The following is a 22197-nucleotide window of genomic DNA, read 5'->3' on the forward strand; positions in this document are numbered from 1 at the left end:
GGCAGAAAATACTGAAAACCAACCTCCTCCTGTAAAATAAGCATCGTCATTAAATTCACGAGCTGTTTCCATCCTAATATGCCGGGGGAACGCTCCCGTATCTTTTGCTTTGTGAGAAAAACACACACCAGCTGTTCTGACTTTTATGCAAAATTTACATCGAGTTCTCGATTTTCTAAGTCTGAATTTCTCCTCCTTTGTCACTGACACCCAAATAAACAAACGAACTCAAAGCCAAAAATTCTCAAAACCACAACCCAGAGGAGTCATGCTGCAAAGCAAATCGAAAAGAAACCCGAGTCTAGAGCTTCTGCTTTGAATGTCTTCTTTAATCAGGCTCCGAAGGATGAATTCAGCAGGGGAGGGCAGACTCTGTTGGTTTATTTAGTTACTTATTTTAAGTTTTAGTTCAGAGTCAAATTCTCCCAGTGCTTTTCAGTTAACCGAAGGTATTTCAGCATGAGACATCAAATACCAGAGGCCTCCCTGAAATCTGTGTGACTGATCTTACATAATTAACACAGTCTGAGCTACTTGCTTTGAACTGAAAAATTTCAAGAGGATTTCACTAAGGGCACAAAGGGCTCTATGCTTACCTTTTGGGTTGGGTTCGTTCTAATACAGGCTCCTGCACAAGGTGGGGGAAGCACAACATGCACACACAAACATCAGCTGCACAAAAACTGTGTTAATGTCACTTATCAGCTATTTCTGTTTCCACTGACATTCAGTTTTAACCTAAAATCAGTTTGTTGTTGTTAATTAAAATCATATGCTTCTACTACAGTAATAATATAGAGGGCCAGAGTCTCAGGTGCAAAAATAAAAATTAAATTATTTGATTTTATGTAAGCACAAATTCCTAACTGGGAGTATTTTGTATGCTGGGATGCATCTTCTCAACTGGTCACTGGAAGAGTGGCAAAAGTGACTCAAGTTACTAATAGTAACCTGAGTTTGCTAATAGTATTAGCAAAAACCTAGCACTATAATCAGAATACGAGTAGCACAGCTCATTTAGGAAGCACTAGCACACAGAAGATTGGAAAGGACTGACAGAGTGAAATCTCTTTTATATACATATGAATACATATACGTTTGCTGTTTTATGCGAACAATGTTCATCAGAAGTAAGTTTTGCCCTGTGGGTACCTACACATTAATTGGCAGTCTCCTTTGTTATCCTGCTAAAACAATTAACGGTATGATAGTTTTTAAATAGCCTTCCAAGCTGTTTTGTTAGGTGCATTACTATTTGAAGTAGTAGGAGATCACCCTTCGTTTTGGCTGAGGCTCCTGGATCTCACCATTTTCTTTTTGACCCCCAGCTCTGTTGTACTTTACTTATGCAAAAGCCCCCCGATTTCAGCAGGACCGTTCAAACACAAAGCTACTTACATGCGCAAGCACTTGCAGAACCAGGGCAGTGAGCAAACACAATTTTATTCCCTTTATTCTACTGTTTCCCCGGCATAAAAACCTTATTGGTCTTCTACAACATTGCCTCATACCTTGTCTGTCTTTTTTTCTTGTTTTTCCAATATGGCCATGTTTTCTTTCAGAATTTTCACAATCTCAGCAGGATTTTTGTGCGATTTACTAAACAAAGGCATGGTTTTTCTTCACCTGGATTTCTTCCTTCAGGATAGAAGAGGACTGCCTTAAATCAAACGAGAAACAAAAATAGTTTTTAAGGTTTATACAAAAATGCAATAAAAACAAAGACATTATGAACAAGAAAAGGTTATGCCTCAGGCACTATATTTTGCTTCAGCTACTCAGTAAAGCCGTAAAAGTTCTCACGTACAGTTACTGCAAGTTCATCCATGATTCACAAGCCACCGTTAGCACATGGAAAGCAACTACTCGGCACCTGCGCAGGAGCTGGATGCTTCCTAAAGTCCCTGACCTACAGGTCAGCACTCCAGCGAGTCTATGCCTATGTCCAACGTTTTTTGGACACTGTGTATCTGGCAGGCTCCACTAGATTTCTGATAGGGGTTTCTGCCAAACTTCACCAGTTTCACCACGATGCAGATAACTAACAGTAGACGCCAGCGTACCAAAAGCGTCCTTTGTTTAGAGTATCGCAAGATAAGGTCCCAGCTTCTCCACCATTGCTCCTCCTTCTTCAGCTGCTTTTCTTTTTCAGCCTAAAGCTTCTCGAGAAGAAGCAGTTGAAGCTACCCCCTAAGTCTGACAGACTTCAAGAATCTATGGGTCAGATCTCACTTGTGTAAAACATAGCCTGAATTAAATAAGGAACAGAGGATCAGGCCCAAATAAGGACACAAATGTTTTCATGACATTTAAATGAAAGACTGAGCATTTTAATGAAAATGGTTTTGTTTGTTTAATTTAAAACATTCTTCCTCTGTATGGTTAGAAAGGCAAATATCACATCACTGTATTTATACATGAAAGAAACCAAGTAGCTTAGTTTCTGATCCTACATAGCATTAAGTTGTGAATTCCCATGGGTTTTGCTGAGGGTCTGATACAAAGATCTACTGAAATCAATAGAAATACGCTCTGGTTAAGGCAGTACCACTTTCCAGGGAGAGCACAGCACCATTCTGGACTGCATTCCAGTTTGTACAATAACGAAGAAAAGGTTAAAAAAAAAAAAGACAAAAATAATCTCAAACTTTCATCTCTTTCCACAACAAAAGACAACCATCACTGTCCCTCCCCTCACACATTTGCAAGATTAGTTGTGAAAACATAAATATATACAAAAACCACTTCAATCTCCTTATTCTTCTTCAACTTTTACAATTTTAAAAAAGCTTTATACAAGAGGTTTTAAAGGAGAGAATTAAACGAGCACAATACATACAGGATAAAGAAGAAAACCCAGTGGTCCCAAAGAACCCACTCCTGTCACGCTTCGTTGTTACTACTGACACACTACAGAGTCCATCAGGAAGTATGAGCCCATTTGTGCCATACATCCATGCATTACTAATCCCCAAATATCCTATGGAATTAATACCCAGATTAGATATACATTCTATTACAACTATAAATAGCAACCATATAAAACAGCCGAGTACAAAATTCAAACCATAGAGGAATACTTTAAAAAAATAAAAAAAAAACTGTACAAACTCTGTCCTAACATCTTATTAAAAATATTTCAAAATATTTTTGCAGATTATCTTTACAAGAACAGTTTCTATGACACACAGGAAATATTTTTAAATGTCTTATTTAAACCAAAAGTTCCTTTGTAGTGTCCAGAGTAGGTGAATTTGTATATAGCTTCTCATTTGTTGCTAGGTCAGTTTTACAGGAATATTTTCATGTTCAACGTCTGAAAGCTCACCACTTTCGGATTTCCATTTTCAAGCTCCTCATGGTTCAGTTCAAACTCATTTTTATTTCTGCAGTTTTGGCTACGTAACCCTCACTCCTTGGCTGAGCTCTCAACTGCGGAGTCCTGCTCCCATGGAGCTCACAACTGCAAGCTTTGGCAGCACCATCCAACTAGCAACAGAGCAGAGTCACACCTCAACCTGACAACGTGCAAGACTGAAGACTGAGCATACTAACGACTAACTCATTTGGGCACGTTCAGCTACATTACAAGCACTGGAAAAGACTGGGATGCCAGTATTATGCAATAAATTTGTTTAAACGCTGCTAGCAAGCACCAAGCACCCCGTAATCCCACACGTGCTGCAATTAGAAGATTAATAATTCACAACACACTTTGAGAAGGACTTGATTCTACATGTTTTTATTATCCGTGAAGACACAGCATGAGGATGTGAAGATGCAAGAGAGAGAGAGTCTGAGAGCAGGAGCTTAGCAGGCACGTTGCATTTCAGAAAAGAAGTATTTTCATCTAAGGTGGGGCAGGTTTATTCAGATTGCTGAAGCCATTCCTTCAGCTTCCCCTTCTAGAAGTCTCTACACAAGGAAAAGCAAAGGGGGAGATAATTTGATTTTTAAATTGAAGTACTCATGAGCTAGAGGTTCTGAGATTTTAAAAAAATGAAGTCCATATTTCTAACTGAAATGTCGACTATAAATTAGAAACACATTTTCCTCCCAAAAAGTAACTTACATAGCTGCCTAGACTATGGTGTCTGTATTTAAATAATCACTAATTTTGCCATAAAACTCCAACAGCCAGGCTAGCACTTTTCCACTGTGTAGTTCCAGTCTCACCACCAAGTCACCACAGCACTGCTCAGTGATAAAATACCATTCCTCTTCACTTCATACCCTACCAGTGTCCTAATCGCAAAAGCAAAATCACTGATAATAGGACAGGAAGGGACTCAAGAGACTGTTTAGTTCATCCCTCTGCTGAACAGAGCCAAGTCTCTGCTTCACTTCATTTATCAGTCTTACACGCAAAGCAAAGCATCCACTGTATGCAAGCGGAGGCAGAGAGAAAAAGGGGAAGAACCCCAGATGTGCACTGAAGAACATTTTTGGATTTACCCCTTTTCAGGACAGTTTTTAACCCATCAGCAGCTGGCAAAAGATGATCCATCACTTCAGAATATACCTGGCAGCTGCAGGTTCTGGTCCCTTTAGCTTCTCCATGCAGGAATCTCCTAGGGGGCATGTGCTATTCACAATTACAGGTAGAAGCAAACGGAGGCAAAGTTACTTCGCTGAGATTTGGGAGTTGTACTCCTTAGACTTATGCCTGGCTACTCCATAAGGCACATGGCAAAACAAGGACTCCTCTCCTCCAGCTTTGCTCCCCATGACTGGATTCTCCAGCATCAAAGAAAGCATGAGCTCTTGCTAAGCTCTTAACACAGCTGGGCATTTCTGCCCTGTCCTCCTCCTTGTATCAGCTTTCTGCTCTCTAAGCTTTACTTGGAAGGTCTTCTCTTCGGTAGAGGCACTAATTTGGTTTAAATTCCCTATTCCTTTCATCACTTATTTTCAGTCCACTTTTTGGAACTCGATATTTTCCAGGCATCTAGCCCTCTGTCAAGGTTGCTTGAAATTGGCTAGTAAGTTCAAAAGTTACCATGGGAAGAGAAGTAGGATGAGAGATGAACAGTGTGACCACATCAGCTTCGTTTTCTCAAGAAACCAGTCTAAAAATAACTGAAATACAAAGATGAATGACAACTGAAAAGAATGCAACACAGGCTTACCAAAGGTAGCTCATACTACAATCCCTTATGAATATATTTTTAGACAGAGAAAACACAGTAGAACCCATGCATCTAACATGGAAATACACTAAATTGGATACAGTAGAAAATAAACTAGTTGAAGGAAAATTATCATGTAAAGGGAGACTGATTGTCTGAGAAGGTACGAGCAATTTGGGGACAGGATCATATTTAGAGAGGCATAGGAATTAAGAGCCTACCCAAAAATTGTGGTAACTCAAAATAGGAAGATATTAGCAACACAGAAGAGAACTGGAATATAATTACCTGAGAAACTGGATTGCCTCAAGGACTGAGATAATAAGAATGGGATAAAAATTGAAAGTAGAAAGTTTCAGATAATGCTGAATGGCAGGAGAGACAGAGAGTTTGTAGATGCCCCATCTCCAGAAACATTCAAGGTCAGGTTGGATGGGGCTCTGAGCAACCTGATCTAGTTGAAGATCTAGATCTAGATCCAACACCCCCCCCCATGGCAGGGGGTTGGACTAGATGACCTTTAGAGGTCTCTTCCAACCCAAATCATTCTGTGATTCTATGAATACCTGCTTCAAGCTGAGGATTTGCCATGAGAAATGATAGACACCTGGTGACTACACCTGTATTTTACAGACAGGAGAAAGAGACACAAATCTGTGATGAATTAAGAAAGTAATTGCCAGTAGAAATACAAAGGTATTCATGTCTTTGTACAAAGTTTTGATGGAACTTCATATGGAACATTGTACACAATCCTGAACACCTGCAGTCAAGTAAAATCAACAGAGATTAGAGCCGGTGCAGAGAAGGACCCTAGGCTGGCCAGAAAAATGGGAAGACCAAGCAAGTCTAGGAGGCTAAAAGTGCTTGCCTTGGTAAGCTTAGAATAAAAATACAGGGATGCTGAAGAAGTTACTTCAGCTCAAATAACAATAACATTTTATTTATGCAGAAACAAATGGCTATAAACCACCGATGAATAAACTTAAGCTGAAAATGTAAACGTTTCCAATCATTGGAGCTTTGAGATTTTGAAATGACCTACTCTACCAGGCACACTACAGAGCATCTGTTCATAAATTTTTGACACTGCTGTCTGGCAGCAAGGGACAGGGCTGAATGAGCCCCTTTCTTTCCTACTTTCTAGGAAAACTTTTTCCATCTAATGGTTATTCAACATATGTTTTTATAACATCAGAAATGCATTGTGGACACTCCTAAATTAGTAACGGGGGACCAGCCAACTTCTGAAACATTTAGTTGTGATGATGTTATTTCACCGGTGCTCTTGTGAGGAGCTTATGAGACTGAGGAAAGAAACAGCTGTATCTCACCGGACCGATTCTCTCGGCCTCGGAGGTTGTCTCTCCTGCTCATGTGGAAAATGCACCGGCAGCGCTGTAGGAGGAACGGTGGTTTCCAAAGCCTGCTGTTGCCATCAGTATGAACCGGACGTTTCAGCCGCCAGAGCTGGAGAGTCCAGCACATTTTATGAGCCCTACTTTTACAAAAATACTTTCAGGGAATATAATTCCGTGTTTGTTTGGGAGAAAAAAAGGGCACTGATTTTATTTTACGTAAGTGACAGAAACACCAAAAGGCAATTTTAAAGCACCACTTTCTAAATGTTTGGCTGTTTCTGTTCAAGTCAGAAAAAAAGAAAAAAAAAAACCATCACACAGACTAAAGCAGTGAGTTGAATCCAGAGGTGGACAAGGTTTACAAGACGTGAGTTTTAGGGTATTCAGTAGCCTGTCAAAGGTAACGTAACATCCCTTCATACTCAGGGCATGCCTTCCCTCAGAGGCCACCAACTCTGCAAACATTTAACCAAGATGGAAAACACACTTCCGAAAAAACCTCTATACCTGCTGTTACTCTGCTCCCTCTGCAAAGGAAGAAGCTGAAGCACAGACAGATTAGAAGACTTACCCAAGGCCACATAAAAAAAATCAGTGGCTGTGTCAGGAATGAAACCTAGATCATTTGACACCAAAGCCTATGCTTTATCAGTCTTCAAAATATCTCTGCCAGTTTATGTGCTCATAAAGGGAATGCACTAAAAAAAAAATCAGTGCAACTTGAGGTCTTTAATACAACTATAAAGTACAGTAAGAGATCTAGTTCTGTTTATAGGCACTCTCCCCAGTTTCCTTGCTCTTAATCATATACTTTCTCAAAAGATTACAGCGCAACTGAGCTTGTAAGCACGATGAAGGAAAAATGCAGGCAGCAACATCACTCTACTCACCGGCCCATCCCACTATGAAGTGACTCAGTTAAGCAGCTCGGTAACAAACACTTCCTCCTGCCCACGAAGGCAAGAATGGGAGAGAGCGCGTGAGCCCATCCATGCACTCTTCGCAGACGTTCCTCCGGACAAGCCATCTGGTCTTCAAAAATGAATGAGCGAAACAATTTCCTTCCCTTCAAGTATCAGACATCTGTCTTGTCTTAGTTCCTAACCTTCATCGACTTAATTGATCAGAATCAAAACATTTCAGTAACTCATATTGGGTAAGAGTTTCTTGAATGGAAAAAAAGACCTTCATTTTCCATTCACCCCAGTGCACCCAGGACCTATATATTTGGGGCCTGAATTAGCACACTTTCTTCATAATTTTGCCTAATTCAGTCTCTACATAATGGAAGAGACGCTTTATTCCCTCCTCATTTCTCCCTCCTGCCATATTTGGGAAAGTTGTTACAATTACAGAGTCACGTACTCAAACCAGGGGATGGAAGCCCCCATGTGTGATGATCACCTGGAGAAGTCCAATCCGTCCTCCCTCATGCAGTCCCCTCACACAACCCACATTTCATTTGATATGCAGAAGGAATCAGGGCTACACAACAAGTAATTTCTCTGCAATTCCTTAACGAGTTGCAGATTTTGGAAGGTACATTGCAAATGAGACAAAAGATTAACAGAAGAGAGGACAGTTTTATGGTTAGGGTGAATGAATGCCATCTCTGCTTGGCAACAAAATTATTCCAAAAACTCAAGAATTTACTCATCATAAGCCTTGCTGTTGGCTACTTGTTGCGTTACCTGGAATGAAGGTGAATATTGGCTGAAACTTCACCTGAACACACATAACATTGCAGTAATGCCTACCATTGCCACAAATGGGGTTTTTTTAGCAGACGGCAAGCACCCTGAAGATCAGACATGGAAAATAAGTAGGCAGCTCTGACCTTAATCTGATCACCTCTACAGAATGATAATAATAATATCACATAATTGTTCAATACTGTTATGAAACTGAAGGCATTCATGGTGATGCTCCACTCAAGTGCTGTGGTGTAGCTGTATGGAAGCACTCAAAGAAATTAATAATTCTATTTTTAATTGAGTGCTTGAATGCCCGTTCAATAAAAACCAAAAAGCCTATACAGTCTCTCAGTAAACACGGGGGATAAAACAAAACACCAAACAGCTATCTGGTCACTGAGGCCACAGTTTGATAAACGCTTTGTTCCGTGACAGTGCCACCCTGCTCCACATCTACTCACATCCCTGCAGCCTCTGTTGGAGTGGTACAGCTGTTTGCAGGGCCTCGTGGTGAGCCAGGTCAGGGAACCGACCCAGGTTAACAAAAAATAACCTGGTGGGGAAAAAAAGGTCACACTGGTTTCCAGTCCAGTTCTCCCCACAGTCTTACAAAGAGCTGTACCAGCACAATAGGGGAAGAAGGGGATGAAAGAAGGGAAGAGAGACAGGGCTGCTGGAGCAGATGCTACAGCTCAGGTGTTCACCAGCCAAACCCAGAATGAGGCAGTGATGATGGGAAAGGGGGTAAAAATGTGTGATGATACAAACTTAATGAAAGTATCCTGAGTAGGGTACAGAGAACAGACTACACTGGCACAGATAAATGCCAGACTTCAAGTTAGGAGCCTTTTGAGTGTTTGACTTTGCTGCCTAGTGTCCTTTTATTGCAGCAAGTCCTGTGCTACTGCATCTATTATTATTATAAAATATTTATTACAAACCAGCATTTGCACACTGCAATGCCAGGTAACATTCAGGTTCTAAAGCCATGCAGAAGTGGTGTCCTGTGGCACTGTACTCACACCTGCATCAGTCATCTCTGTACCACAGGATTACACGGGCTCTCCCACTCATGCTAACGAACTAGCTAGAAGTAGTAGGTTACTACTTTATGTTGAATAAAACTAGAAAGATAAGAAACCAGCGGTTTTACAGCCACCAAATTTGCAGGATTGATGAGTCAAGAATATTTGAGCTCCCCATTTCCATTTGTCACCATGGAGGTCTTTCAAACCTAAAAGATTAAGAATTCAATTCCATGCCTAACTGTAGTCCATAGCAAAGCTCCCACAAGCTCAGTCATGCAGAAAGAGGTCTCTTAACTAATGTCTCTGAAGTACACACAATTCTAACAGAACAGCCCTTAACAGCTTCTCATTTACTTAAGGGAAACCAAGTTAAATTTCCATTTCTAGTAGTAATAATAACTGTAGAAATAATGGCAACTGGTAATATAATTTAAATAACATAGGCAGCAGCCAGGAGGGAATAGGACTTCCTCTAAAACCATTAGTGAGGAACATGAATACTATTTTGGCTTTTTGTTCAATATTACTGAAAGTTACCTCTCTACACAGCATTCACTTGACCATGTCCTTAGCAAGCCTGCTGTGTTACTTTCAATAGCTTCATAACACATTAAAATAATTTGCTGTAGCAGTAATTTCATTTTACTACTAATATTAGTCCAAGAAAGAGTCTTTGCTCAGACAAAAAACTTTCCTTAAGCTCAATGAAAGTTCTGCCTGATAACAACTTCACGAATAGCCCGTTCCAACGAATTAGCATTTCAGGTTAATGAGACCTATTGACTATAAATAACAAGATGGTTAATTTACACATGCCATTTCTTGTGACAGTTCACACGTGCGCTCATCTTCCCTACATCTCTAACCATTTCCCGATGTCTTATGCAAGTGGCCACACTCTCATTCCTCTGCATCTCAAGAGCCAGTCCGCAGCTGCAGGCAGTCAGCGGAGAGGAGCAAGAGAAATGATATATTGCAGATATTTTATTTTTGGAAACCGCACTGTAAATAAAGCCATTTCCAGAGATATTCCATGGACACGGAGCACTTGGTCGCGGAGCCAGCGCCTTATGTAACAGGAGGAGTATTGTTTAGGGTTGCCTGCTTTAAAAAGCCACTCCTGGTAACACAGTTTACAAAGCTATAAAAAGCTAACAGCGTAACTATCGAGAACAAGCAGGCAAGCGGTTTATTACGAAAAGGCTGGTGTTAACTGGAAAAAGAAAAGTTTTATTAAATCACTTAACTTTCTGTCACTCGGAGGACATCATCTCGGCTGACACTTACTGCGTGCGGAAAGGTGGGGGGCTCCTAGGCAGCCCTGCGCAGCCCCATGGCCAGGTGCTGAAGACAGCTCTGCCGCCTCCCCGCAGCCCACGCCGCCAGCAGCCGCCTTCAGTTATCTTCCATTTAATTCCGCTTTATTCCCCCCTGCCGATTATCGACACGTGGCAGAGGCAAGGGATCCCACGACTCGGCCTCCCGCTCTTCTTCTGCCGAGTGACCGTCAGCCTCTGGAAAAGCGTTAGCAGAAAGGATCTCTTGAACATGCACAGGCGCTCACAAGCAGCTGTAAATTTCCACTCCCCACTGCCTGTCGCCAGACTCCCGGCCTCGCTCCGGCTCCTCGCTGTTCCTGCTCTGACTAGCTCCGTGGCTGGGTGTGCATTTTTCCCCACTGCCCTCCCTCGCTCGTCTTGCTTGCAGGCTCACACACACCCCCAACTCCACGTCAGAGGAACGCATAGAAAAGCAAAGGAAGAAGCGATCGCTCTGCCGAGAGATTTCTCCAGGGTTAAGGGAGGAGATGTGACGATTTCGCATCACTTCTGTAAGTTTCCATTCCCCTCCGAAGTCTGTCGGTGTAGGGGAGGCATCACTGACGGGTCCTCGCACCATCACGTGGCGGAGGCTGCTGGAATTAAATTATTCACCTTGCTGTCCTGCTGAGAATGCTAATAAGGGAGCCCAACAGCTGGTTGTTGTTCCAAGATAATAATAAAATCAACATGCTCACGCACCACATCTTTCAGCAGAGTCCTCCCCAGAGAAGCCGAAGTTAAGCTGCTTCCTGCCTGACTATGTATTATAACATAAAGATCTGAATACTTTTCCACAATAATACTGGAGGGGGGAAAAAAACCCTGCAGTATAGTCTAAGCAAAATTTAAATCCCACTGAAGAAAAACATTAGCCTAAAGTATTTTTTCAAAGGCTAATGTGATGAGGAAAAAAAATCATACAATTAAAGTATTCTGAAACAAGTACTACCAGCTATTACCAAGCACACAAATACAGCAAAATGCATTTAAAGGAATTTTTAATGCTTCACTTTTCTCTCTCGGCAGCTATTGCCCAGCAAGCGCCACATATTCCCAAAGGGAATGGCGAGTGCCTTCCCCCCCGGCTGTCTAACAGGCTTTGAGAGCAGGGAAAGAAGGATGCTTTACCAGCCACCGTGGGCACTGCAGGATGGGATTTAAATCCATCCTCACCCGGATCTCGGCCGAGCCCCAGCAGGGATGAGAGCCCAGCATGTGTTTCTGCTGAGCTCACCAGCTCGGGGGGAGATTTCACCTCCCATCCCCTCTTCCTCAGGGCAAAGCCCAGCCAAAGTCCTACATTATTAAAAATAATTCTGTATGCTACATTTGCTTGGGGAGCTAACCTCAGTCCCTGCCACATACCAGTTCTACAGTCGCATCAGATCTTGATTTAGGGCTCACCTGCAGTAGCTATTCACAGCCCTACATTAAAGGCAACCAAAACAGCATGAGAAACCTCATTTCTGAGGAATACAGATGAAACAGCCACCTTTTAAAAGGCTAACATCCTTTGCCAGTGATCCCAGCTCCTAACTGTGGCAAACAGGAGTATCCCAAATCCTCACTTTGAAGAGCCAAGAATCAGGAACTTGCCTGTCCCTCCCAGGCTCAGAGAGGCAGAAGTTGTCCCTGCTCCCTTAATCTCCCTGCATTTGCTCCTGCGTTTGCACAGGAGGTGCCAAGCTGACCTCAGATCAGCAGATTTGTGCTCTCAACTTATCTGTAAAGCGCACCACCGTTTGTGCTTACGCTTTACCTAACAGATCATCAAGATACCTCAGCCCCATGTTTTTGGACTGCCCTGAACAGTACTGGGCACAAGCACTAGTGCTGCTCCTGCTGCACCCAAAAGCGCTGCAACAAGTGACACCAAGTGGCAATTTCTGCTCCAAACCCGTAGTGAAATATTCCTCCAGCACAGAATTAAAGGCTTCATGTTGGACACCCCCGGCCAGGTTTCCTCTCTAGACCACCTACAGAGAGAGCTCAGTGAGGGATGCTGTGGACGCCAAGCTCAGAGCAGGACAAGCCGCCCTCCAAAGCGGCATCTTTCTCCACGAAGCTTAGTGGGCACGTGAACAACCGGCATAGGCTGACGTTTCACAACATGAAGGACTCGGGGAGAAAACTGGCGCTGGGCATCATTTCATGGGTGCCTTGCTCTGCCCCAGCTCGGTGGGGAGACGGAAGGGCCACTGCGCCCTGTGGCACGTTACACCCACTCTGGGGTTGGCCCTTTCTTTTTTATCGGATACTGCAGCCTTTGGGTAAACATCATAGCAAAAGTCAAACGATAAAAACTCTGCCCTTGGACTACTACTGAAGGTACCGGCTTTTCCTAAGGCAACACAAAAATCTACGTACGCCATGTCATTAATTTCCACTGTGTGTTTTTAAGATAATAACTTTTTTTCCTCTAACTCTCCCGAGAGAAATTATTTCCTTTCCATAGTGCATCCACCAGCACTTCAACAGGTAAAAAGACACCCCTCTGTTGCCCCATGGAGTTCAACGTTGGTGGGTGCTACCCTACAGTTGAATAATCACAAAAATGCTGGTTTAGCTGCACATTAAGGGGCAGGATAATCTGTGTATCACTGAGTTCCCTGAAGTATTCACAGACCATTCTGAGTAAGCAGCCCTTTGGAAGCATAAGAAATTTATCTAGAAAATTACTATCCTCTGTTTTGGACTAAATATGCCTGGTTCTGAGGAATAAATTGAATATGCACTCAATTTACAGTTCAACTTTGCCAGTCTTCTACCTGAGGAAATACTTTTGGGCTTTAATAGGAGCCCTCTACACTCCAGGAGAGCAGGAAACACGCCTGCCCCCATCCCTGCATTGCAGCAGGGGAAACAGTGCAAAGCAGAATAGCTAAAGGGGCAGAGGAAAAAAAAAATTACCTGCTATTCCAATACTCTGTTTCATCTTCAGTGCAGTTAATTCTCAGATGACAGGAAAAGGCCCTGAACCATCCAACAGGAATTAAGCCATAATTACTTAGTACTCTTATCTGTTTGGGTTTTTTTTGTTGCCAAGAGGTTATTAAATATTTCAAAAGAAATGTTTTCTTCAATTCTTAATTTGTAGCCATCTCAAATCTGGAATGATGTCATTATAAATAGCCAACAATTCTTTATAGTCTCAAAGTACACTGAAAAAAAAAATCTGTGCACTGCTAAAGGACGCCAGCCTCCACATATTTAAATTCCATTATATTTGTTTCCTTTAAAGTGAGCAGAGTCCTCAGGCTAAAGCATGGTTAGAGTACTTTTGAGAAATGTTTGTCCTTGCTTTCGTAACTTAAAATCATTCCATCTAGTAAAGACCAAAGGAAGAAAGCCCCAGTCCATTATTCCTGCCCTTTCCATTTATTTTCTAAAGTGGAAAAGAGAAAATAGGGAACTTGAACAATGAGTGTGGTAGCAATACATTACAGCAGCAGATGATAAACACGCAGTACATATATATTAATTCTGCTCATTTAATCACCCACTTCCAGTCTGTCTACCTCCTCCGAGATGACTTCCAGCATTCCAAAGCCCTAAGCAGCCTCAGATAATACTAATACTACTAATAATAATCCATCCTTCCTTCCCCCAAAATTGGTCAATGCCAAGGCCCCAGGCCATCAAAATTCAGTTCTCCACAGCGACAGGTTTAGTTGTGTAACACTGGATATCAAGAGGAGAAACTTTAGAATACTAAAAAGATTCCCCCACCCTCCAAAACCTGAAAACTAAACCCCCCCCCCCCACACACACACACACACAGGATTTCATCCTACTCTTACAGATCCCAAGATATCAACATTATGACAGTTTATCAGGGTGGAGGGGAACTAAAACCAAATTACTTATCTTCATTGTAAAGCTGTTACACTTTAGCTGAAGGCATTTAGCTTGATGACAAAGCAATATAAAAAGTGTGCCCAACAACACTTCTAAAACCTCATAAAATAAGAGGAGAGACTTTACAGTAGCTTTGTGCTTGTATGTTATATCCACAGATACTCATTTTCCTCAGATCCCCTGCAAGAGCAATGTGGCCACTCCAAATTAATGCCATTAAAACTCTTCTTCATCTAATTGATCCCCAATACAAACATCCCCACTTACTTTCTTCCCCATATAATCTCAGAGGGAGACGAACTCAGAACTGAGCCTATACACGGATCCCCCCAAAAAAGCCACCGGCACTGAAAGGCAAATTAACCTTTAGCTGCTCATCTGAATACAAAACAAGGCAAAAAAAGGGGTACGGTCTACAGAGGGGCAGGTGGCTTTCCCTACAGCCATTTAAAAAGCTTCTGGCCTTTCTCTGGACTAGAAAATTGAAAATTCTTTAGTGACGCGTCAGGGAACAGAGAGCAGCCAGAGGCAGTGGCTGACCTGTAGCTGCATTTTAGCTGAAGTAAGCGGGAGGATTTGAATGGATGCTTTGTACAAGCTATTCCTAAAAATGCAAAGATGTCTTCAACAGTTTTCCCCTCTTCTTCCTCCTGGCTCCCTCTAGTGCTCTTAAGCACATACTGCCCTTTTCTTCCTGTTTTATTTAATGCAAATATAAACAATTGCTAAGATGATTTATTTTTTTAAGACCTGCACTAACTCTTACAAACTGCTCAGAAGTTTTTACTGAACGTATTATTCACATGTACGTCACTCCAGCAATCACAGACTGACACCAGGCTTTCTACCAGAAATCTTTATCTATTAAATACTTTATGTACAGGCCAGCATATTTAAAATTTTACTCATTTTAAAGGCATCCATCAGCTCCATCCTTAGAGAAAGTCAGCTAAAATGAATCCCTTTCCCTGCACGTTCCCACCCCAAACAGGAATTACGTCTAAACAGGAGGTTACTAAAGCCCAACAGCTGAAAAATAAAACATTAAAATTTTATGCCTGCTCTAAAGGGTCACTTATAAAATGTTAATCGCATCCCTTATCTACTGTGTCCCCACATAAAACACAATTAAGAACCATACCTGCACTCCCACTTTTATGAGTGGAGGAACAGTGAACTCATGACAATATCGTGCTTTCTACCTGCGGGTGCATGCAAACAGAAAGTAGTCCTCCAAAATCAGTAACTCCCTGGAGAGCTGAGCAGGTATTTTTAATATAATTAAAGCCTTCACCTCTTCAAACTGCTTCTATCCAAGCTCTGTATAGTCAACCACTTCAGTGGACGTGTGTGTTTGTTTAAGGTCTATTCACAGAATTAAAAACGTGAAAAGGAAAGCTCATTTCAGAAGGAACAAGAAAAAGAGCTTTGCTGAAGATCTAAAATTTAACCTCTCATCACACGTGTACCCCAAGAGACCCAACCTTACAGTTCATATCGCAGCGCACTAAAAAACAGTTATTTGCAGTAGCAACAAATAAAAGATGTACATAGCCAAGTAAGCCCTCGCTGTCTAACATGCTGGCAGATAGTCCTTGCATCACTGCTAGCATTTTTCTTCATTAGATTGCAAAATTCTTTCATGTGTATAAGAGCATTTATCTGCCATCTCCCATTTCTGAAATATCCAAACAATATTAATACTGTTCAGTCTTCTTGCAAATATTGAATTTAGTTGCTGGTTTCCACATAAGTTCAGCAAGCAATTTTCTTAATGTTAGGGACGAGTTAGTAAGACAGCGTGGGGTACTGCAAGTTAAGACATCCCCTTCCAACATGCTCACGTCTGCAAAAAAACCTATCTATGTTCCCTACAACTTCCCTGGTGGTGAAAGACAATGGAGCATCCCTAACCAGAACTCTAAACTTCCTAATAGTGCTTGAAGCTGAAAGCTGTGTTAGTACATATTCTTCTCACTAATGGTGATGTGCAATGAAAATACTAGGCCGATCAACTGCCTCTTGATGACAATAATTCTTTATACATAATGTGTGCCTCTGTTCTTGAGAAAGGAGAAGGCAGATTGGGAAAATAAAAACCAATGGACTACGACTTTTCCTCTATTGACCACTCCTATAGAAGTCTAAGGCGTTTTTCATCAGATGCTCTCAAGATGACTTGCAAACAAACAAAATTAAGCCTAATTTGAAACACAAATTAAACACTCCTGTGACACACTCACCATAACACCCACTTTAGTATGAGGAAGTTAAGGTGGCACCAAGCAAACATGCAAAGACGCGCATTCTAAAATTTATCGTTAAAGAATCTCAGTAGCTAGGAACCATCATTCCAGATCAGACAAAGCTCCATCAAATCCCATCTCCAAGCATAGCTGACGCCAAGTGCAAAGTATAAAAGAAATACATATCAGAAGAAGGACCACTCTACTTTTCCAGCTTCTGGCAATTAGCACCTTATACAGTTGCTGAAGTGTCATCCAAAATCACCACGCTAAACAGCTACAAATGGCTCCACATCCATTTGCTTGAAAGGTCCTAAAAGAACAACTATTCCTTTTCTTGGGAGACTTTGAAATCATATCTGCAGTACTTAGATACAACAGATTGCTTCAGATTGCTTCTGATTCTCAAGACTGAGCAGTCAAGAGAACTCAGAGACTGCTATTCTCTCTAGATGAGAGATCAAACAAGAAATCAGCACCGTCAATTATTTACTGCATCCCAGTTAGTTATTTTTTCAGGGCAGCAAAGGCCAGGATTTACCCACAGAACCATTGTACTTCTCAAGTGATTGCCTCAGACAAGAGAACAACTACTACCAGAAAGTCCCATATGGAGGTAGGGTGTTGTACTGATGAAGAAATTATTTCAGACCAAGGAAACCAAGAGTCAGTTCCTATTTCCATCACACATTTCTACGTGATCTTGGGAAAGCCACTTGGTTTCCCCATGGGAAAACAAATGCATTCAAGACCATAAGGTGCTTCGACACTATAGTGATGGAACCCAAACAAACCTACTAGGCAGTACCCAGCTTGCTGCGTCCTTTTCTTGCAGATCGGGATAACGATCTTGCCATTTGTGTGATGTACATCCCCAGAAACCATACCCACAGACAGAACAAACTTCTGAGTCTCTTCTCATGCAAGTTAAGAATCCTACTAAAGCAGAAGGGTTGAACCAAAAATAGAATAGTATTAGGCTAAAAGAGTCTAAACTGCTGCTTTCAGATGAAGAATTACAGACTTTTCAAGTGTCAAATAATGAAACCTAAGCATTACTACAATTCATGAAAAACAGCTGTTATTTTTAAGCAAGTGTTGCTCTAAACTGACTTGCCCAAAGTCACACAAGAAAATCTCCAGCAGTCAACACTGTTCCCCTGGAGAAGGAGAACCCAGATCTTCTCACATTTTTGCTCTTTAACAGTTTTTGCCCTGCAACAATGTTAGTTTAAAATACTGGATCAGGATAGGGAACCTTGAGAATTCATCGAGCTCAAGCTGCAAGTGGAGACATTGTCTTCACAAGTACGCCAAAGTTGTTCTTCCTGACAAACAATTAAGTATATTCATCACTTGTCAGATTGCAAATATATTTGCCTTCATATGACAGATACATGGTCAATCATACGACACTGGATGCTTGCACTTTCTGTCCCATGGTAAGGATCATAACACGACCATAATGGGATCACCCTTCCTGTTATGTGATGAATGGTCCCCGTTGCCACAAATCCCCTATCAAAGATTTTAGTCACATATTCTTCTGGTCCCAGGATGGAGCCTCCACTGCCTCTCTAAGGAGCTATGTAGTCCATCCTGGCCAAAAGTTGACAATATTGAGCCAATTAACCTGTCTGGTATTCTATGAAGTCCAATACTGTTACTCCCCACTGGGGAAAACCTTACCATGCACATTCCCACCCTACTAAAAAGCCATCCGCTGTTCTCCCCATCTGTGTCACCCAACAACTGACACTACAAATTAATTATTATATCAGACACACACAACCACAAAGTGTCCAATTAAGGGCTGAGTTCCTTTGGTTTTAGTTAATCAACCAGGGTCATTCCTTGAATTCCTTAAATGGCAGCAGGCACGGCTGCAGGCTGGCATTTTTTAGTGCAGGAAGCCTGTCCTGAACAAGGACCAACATGCAGCAGTGTGCTTGTCTTCAGGACGATCTCTGTTTTGGAGGGAGCACAACTGAGGCACCTGGGTGTGCTTTGATTTAACTCTTCTCCTGGGTAGCCTCAACAGTGAAGATCCCTGACAGGCTCTGGATACCTGGAAGAAAATAATTCACCACATTGACATAAATGGCAAGCTCTAGATATATAGGTTGTATCAGGTCAAATATACTGATGGAAATCTCGGCAAACATCACTCTCTTGCACATCTCAATAAAATCTGATATCTGCTTTATTACACAGCATACAGATCTATCTATACTTACAAACATTGTAAAGCCCTCTGGAAATAGTTCAAGAAATGAAAGTTTTCTCATGATAATGGTAGTTTACATATCTGCTCTCTTCCTACGGAAGCAACTTTTTCTCCTCTGTGGGCGCTTTTTTGCAGTGTGCATTCACAAAATAGGTGCCATAAAAATCTACACTTCTGAAGGGTAAGGCTGCTATTGTCCAATACAGAAAAAAAAGTCATGACTAGCACTGAAAGTGAGTAAGGTGTACCCCCTCACAAATTAAAAAGGAGACTCAAGCTCTATCAGCCCAGACATGAGAAGTTATCCAGTATCTTTGGAAAAAAAAAATACTTGTATCATAGTCAGAGGCTATCAGAGTCTGAACAAGAGCAGAACACATTTTCTAATATCAAATATGCATTCAGGACCTCAATTCTCTCTCTCATATGACATTCCTCAATGTCCCATTGCCCTGGTTTTGGCTGGGATAGAGTTAACTCTCTTCCTAGTAGCTGGTACAGTGCTGTGTTTTGGATTTAGGATGAGAATAATGTTGATAACACACCCATGTTTTAGTTGTTGCTAAGTAGTGCTTACACTAGTCAAGGACTTTTCAGCTTCTCGTGCCCTGCCAGCGAGAAGCTGGGAGGGGGCACAGCCAGGACAGCTGACCCAGACTGGCCAAAGGGATATTCCATACCATACGACGTCATGCTCAGTATATAAACTGGGGAGAGTTAGCCAGGGGGCGGCAACCGCTGCTCGGGGACTGTCTGGGCATTGGTCATTGGGTGGTGAGCAATTGCATTGTGTATCACTTATTTTGTATATTCTTTTATCATTATTATTATTTTCCCTTCCTTTTCTGTCCTATTAAACTGTCTTTATCTCAACTCATATATTTCACTTTTTTTTTTTCCCCTGATTCTCCCCCCCATCCCACTGGTGGGGGGGGAGTGAGTGAACGGCTGTGTGGTGTTTAGCTGCCTGCTGGGTTAAACCACAACAAATGTCCAAGCCTAACATCATAAGGAGACAAAATTTCTTATCTACTAAAGCAAGCAGAGATTCCCAATCCCAAGGATTCAGAGCCGCAGGCCCAACAGTGAAATTGTGAGAGAAAGTCCTGAAACCATTTCGTTCAAAACAGCAGTGCTCATAAGGACATCAAATTATGTCTGGCATTATTGCCAATTTTGGAGTTTCCACCCAAGTACCAGTTCTGAGAGCAGGCAGAATCCTGTGAGAAGGTCACCTAGCGAGAGTCGTACCAGTTCAACTTTCCATGACCACAGCAAAAGTGTCTCTACTAGCTGTCATCACGGGATGGAATTACTTTCAGAAGCATAAGAACTTCCATTGGAAGATTTCAGCACACAAAAGACGTGTATCCAAACAGCTGCGATCAGCAAGTAACTAAAGATGTAAACCTAAGCTATTTAATACCTTGTCATTTAACCCAACCACCACAGTACCTATTTTTACATTTTTCTGTTTAAAAAGAATATAGATGACATGGTTAGGAAGTTTAAAAGTAACATATAATGAGGATCTGTGACAATTTACACAGAACTTAAATTGCAGAGATGTCCAATGCTTCCTATAGACTTACGAAGTAAGACTTTATTTGGAAAAAAAAGTTTCAAACAGATTTTTTCCTCTTCTCAAAACAAGAAATGAATGTTGTTACTACCAACAAAGGAATTTAAATATTGAAAATATCTACTCTGGTTCTCACAAAGCATGAATTATTGTCTGACGTAGCTCAACAGCTTCTTGAACAAGAGCAGCTTTTTAAAAGATCTTGGTTCTTGATGTTAATTTCAAGTGCTGGAGAATCTATGAAGTCCCTCAATAAGCTAGTGCAATAGTTAATTAGTTATCACTTTAAATATTTTTTCCTTTTATGCAAGTTTATATCCTTTTTTACTTTCTACTTCCCGTTGCTGTGACTCCTGTATTTGCAAAAGTATGCTGCCTGAAGGCTCTCCATTTTGTTCATGCATAGGTACTAACCATGATCAAATCACTTCAACAAACTCAGGATTTACTTCTTCATCGCTATTTACATTGTGTATAGATATGTTTTTCCAACACGTACAACCAGTACTGACTTCAATTTAAAAATATGTCTCAAAGTGAATCCATCAAACCTGATTATATCTCAGAAGTGAGGTCAAGAATATTGGAAAGGAAATCTCCCGTTCTGCATTCAGTGTATTCAACTACTATCAGCTCTTGGCTGCTGCTTATCTATAGGGAGTCTCTCTTCCACTGACTGTTACCTGTGAGCCTCAATACCTTGCAGTGCTGTTTTTCAGGATACTGTTCCTCATCCTTAAGGTGCATCCAACCTTTTTTCATGGTGATTAACTTCCCAAAGCTTTGAGTCCATCTTTCAAAAAGAGTCAGCTAATGTGCTCTTTAATTCAATCAAATGCATGAGGCCATGCCATCATTTGTTATTTTTCTACTCTACATGGCCTAGATAAAACTGTCAGGAAGGATTTTGCATTTTCTTCCAACTGTGTGTTAATTTGGGGTTGTTTTGGGTTTTTTTTCCAAATAAACATCCAGTGACTGAACATCACAGAATTATATCTTTATTCAATGATTCTTCACTGAATGTAACATTTTCAGGAGTCAGTTTCTCAGTATATCTAACTGATATACTAGACATTTTATAATACCTGTTTTCTATTAATCATATTGAATAGCATTTGCTACATGACAATTCTTAAAATTTTGGACAGTTTTACATTAGCCATTTTAAAAAAAAAAAAAATCCTCAGTTTCCATAAATTTGTAACACAAATTTTCAAAAGTGTTCTTTCAGTCTTTGTTTACTGCTGTATTATGATGGATTTGTTCATAGTTATATGATTATTCGTAATACTCAGCTTTGTTCTCACTACAGATGTACATAACAGTTCTGACTTCTCGGCATCATTGTTGAAAACGTTAGCGCAGCCATCAGACATATGTCACTGTTCCTTTTGTTCCTGGTATTTTTAGAACTTCTCCTTATTAGCCCTAGATCCTAAAGAAAATCTGGAGAGTTTTCTTTAATCATCTTTACAAATACTATTCCTATATATTGGCTGCTACCCTTGAACCACATCTAAATCAAGATGGGACTCCTCCTTTGCTTAAACTATCTTTTTGTATTCAGCTCTGCACATTCTAGATAGTCACGTGTTCTTGCATTTCCTCCCCCCCCCCAAACTTTGAGACACACTCTTGTAAGCGATGTCAGAAGTATATTAGTGATGTAACAGCACGTCACATCACGCAGAACAGATTATTTGCTTAGTCCCTCATGTTTTTCACCCTCAAAGATGGGAATATCACG

General features: G+C 41.2%; 1 protein-coding gene across 4 annotated transcripts in view; it reads right to left on the reverse strand.

The window, feature by feature from the left end:
* Positions 1–22197, reverse strand: part of CAB39L (calcium binding protein 39 like) — a 69746-nt gene that overhangs the window by 37319 nt on the left and 10230 nt on the right. For 2 of the 4 annotated variants that reach the window (XM_076363927.1, XM_076363918.1), the window contains exon 2: positions 1512–1660. In XM_076363927.1, coding sequence (XP_076220042.1) covers positions 1512–1613 — 102 coding nt within the window. In that variant the 5' untranslated portion in view covers positions 1614–1660. Of the gene's footprint in view, positions 1–1511; positions 1661–10459; positions 10727–22197 lie in introns of those variants that run through there. The other 2 variants (XM_076363910.1, XM_076363924.1) reach the window with 2 other exon arrangements.

This window comes from Aptenodytes patagonicus, chromosome 1 (assembly GCF_965638725.1).
Source record: "Aptenodytes patagonicus chromosome 1, bAptPat1.pri.cur, whole genome shotgun sequence".
NCBI classification, from domain to species: domain Eukaryota; kingdom Metazoa; phylum Chordata; class Aves; order Sphenisciformes; family Spheniscidae; genus Aptenodytes; species Aptenodytes patagonicus.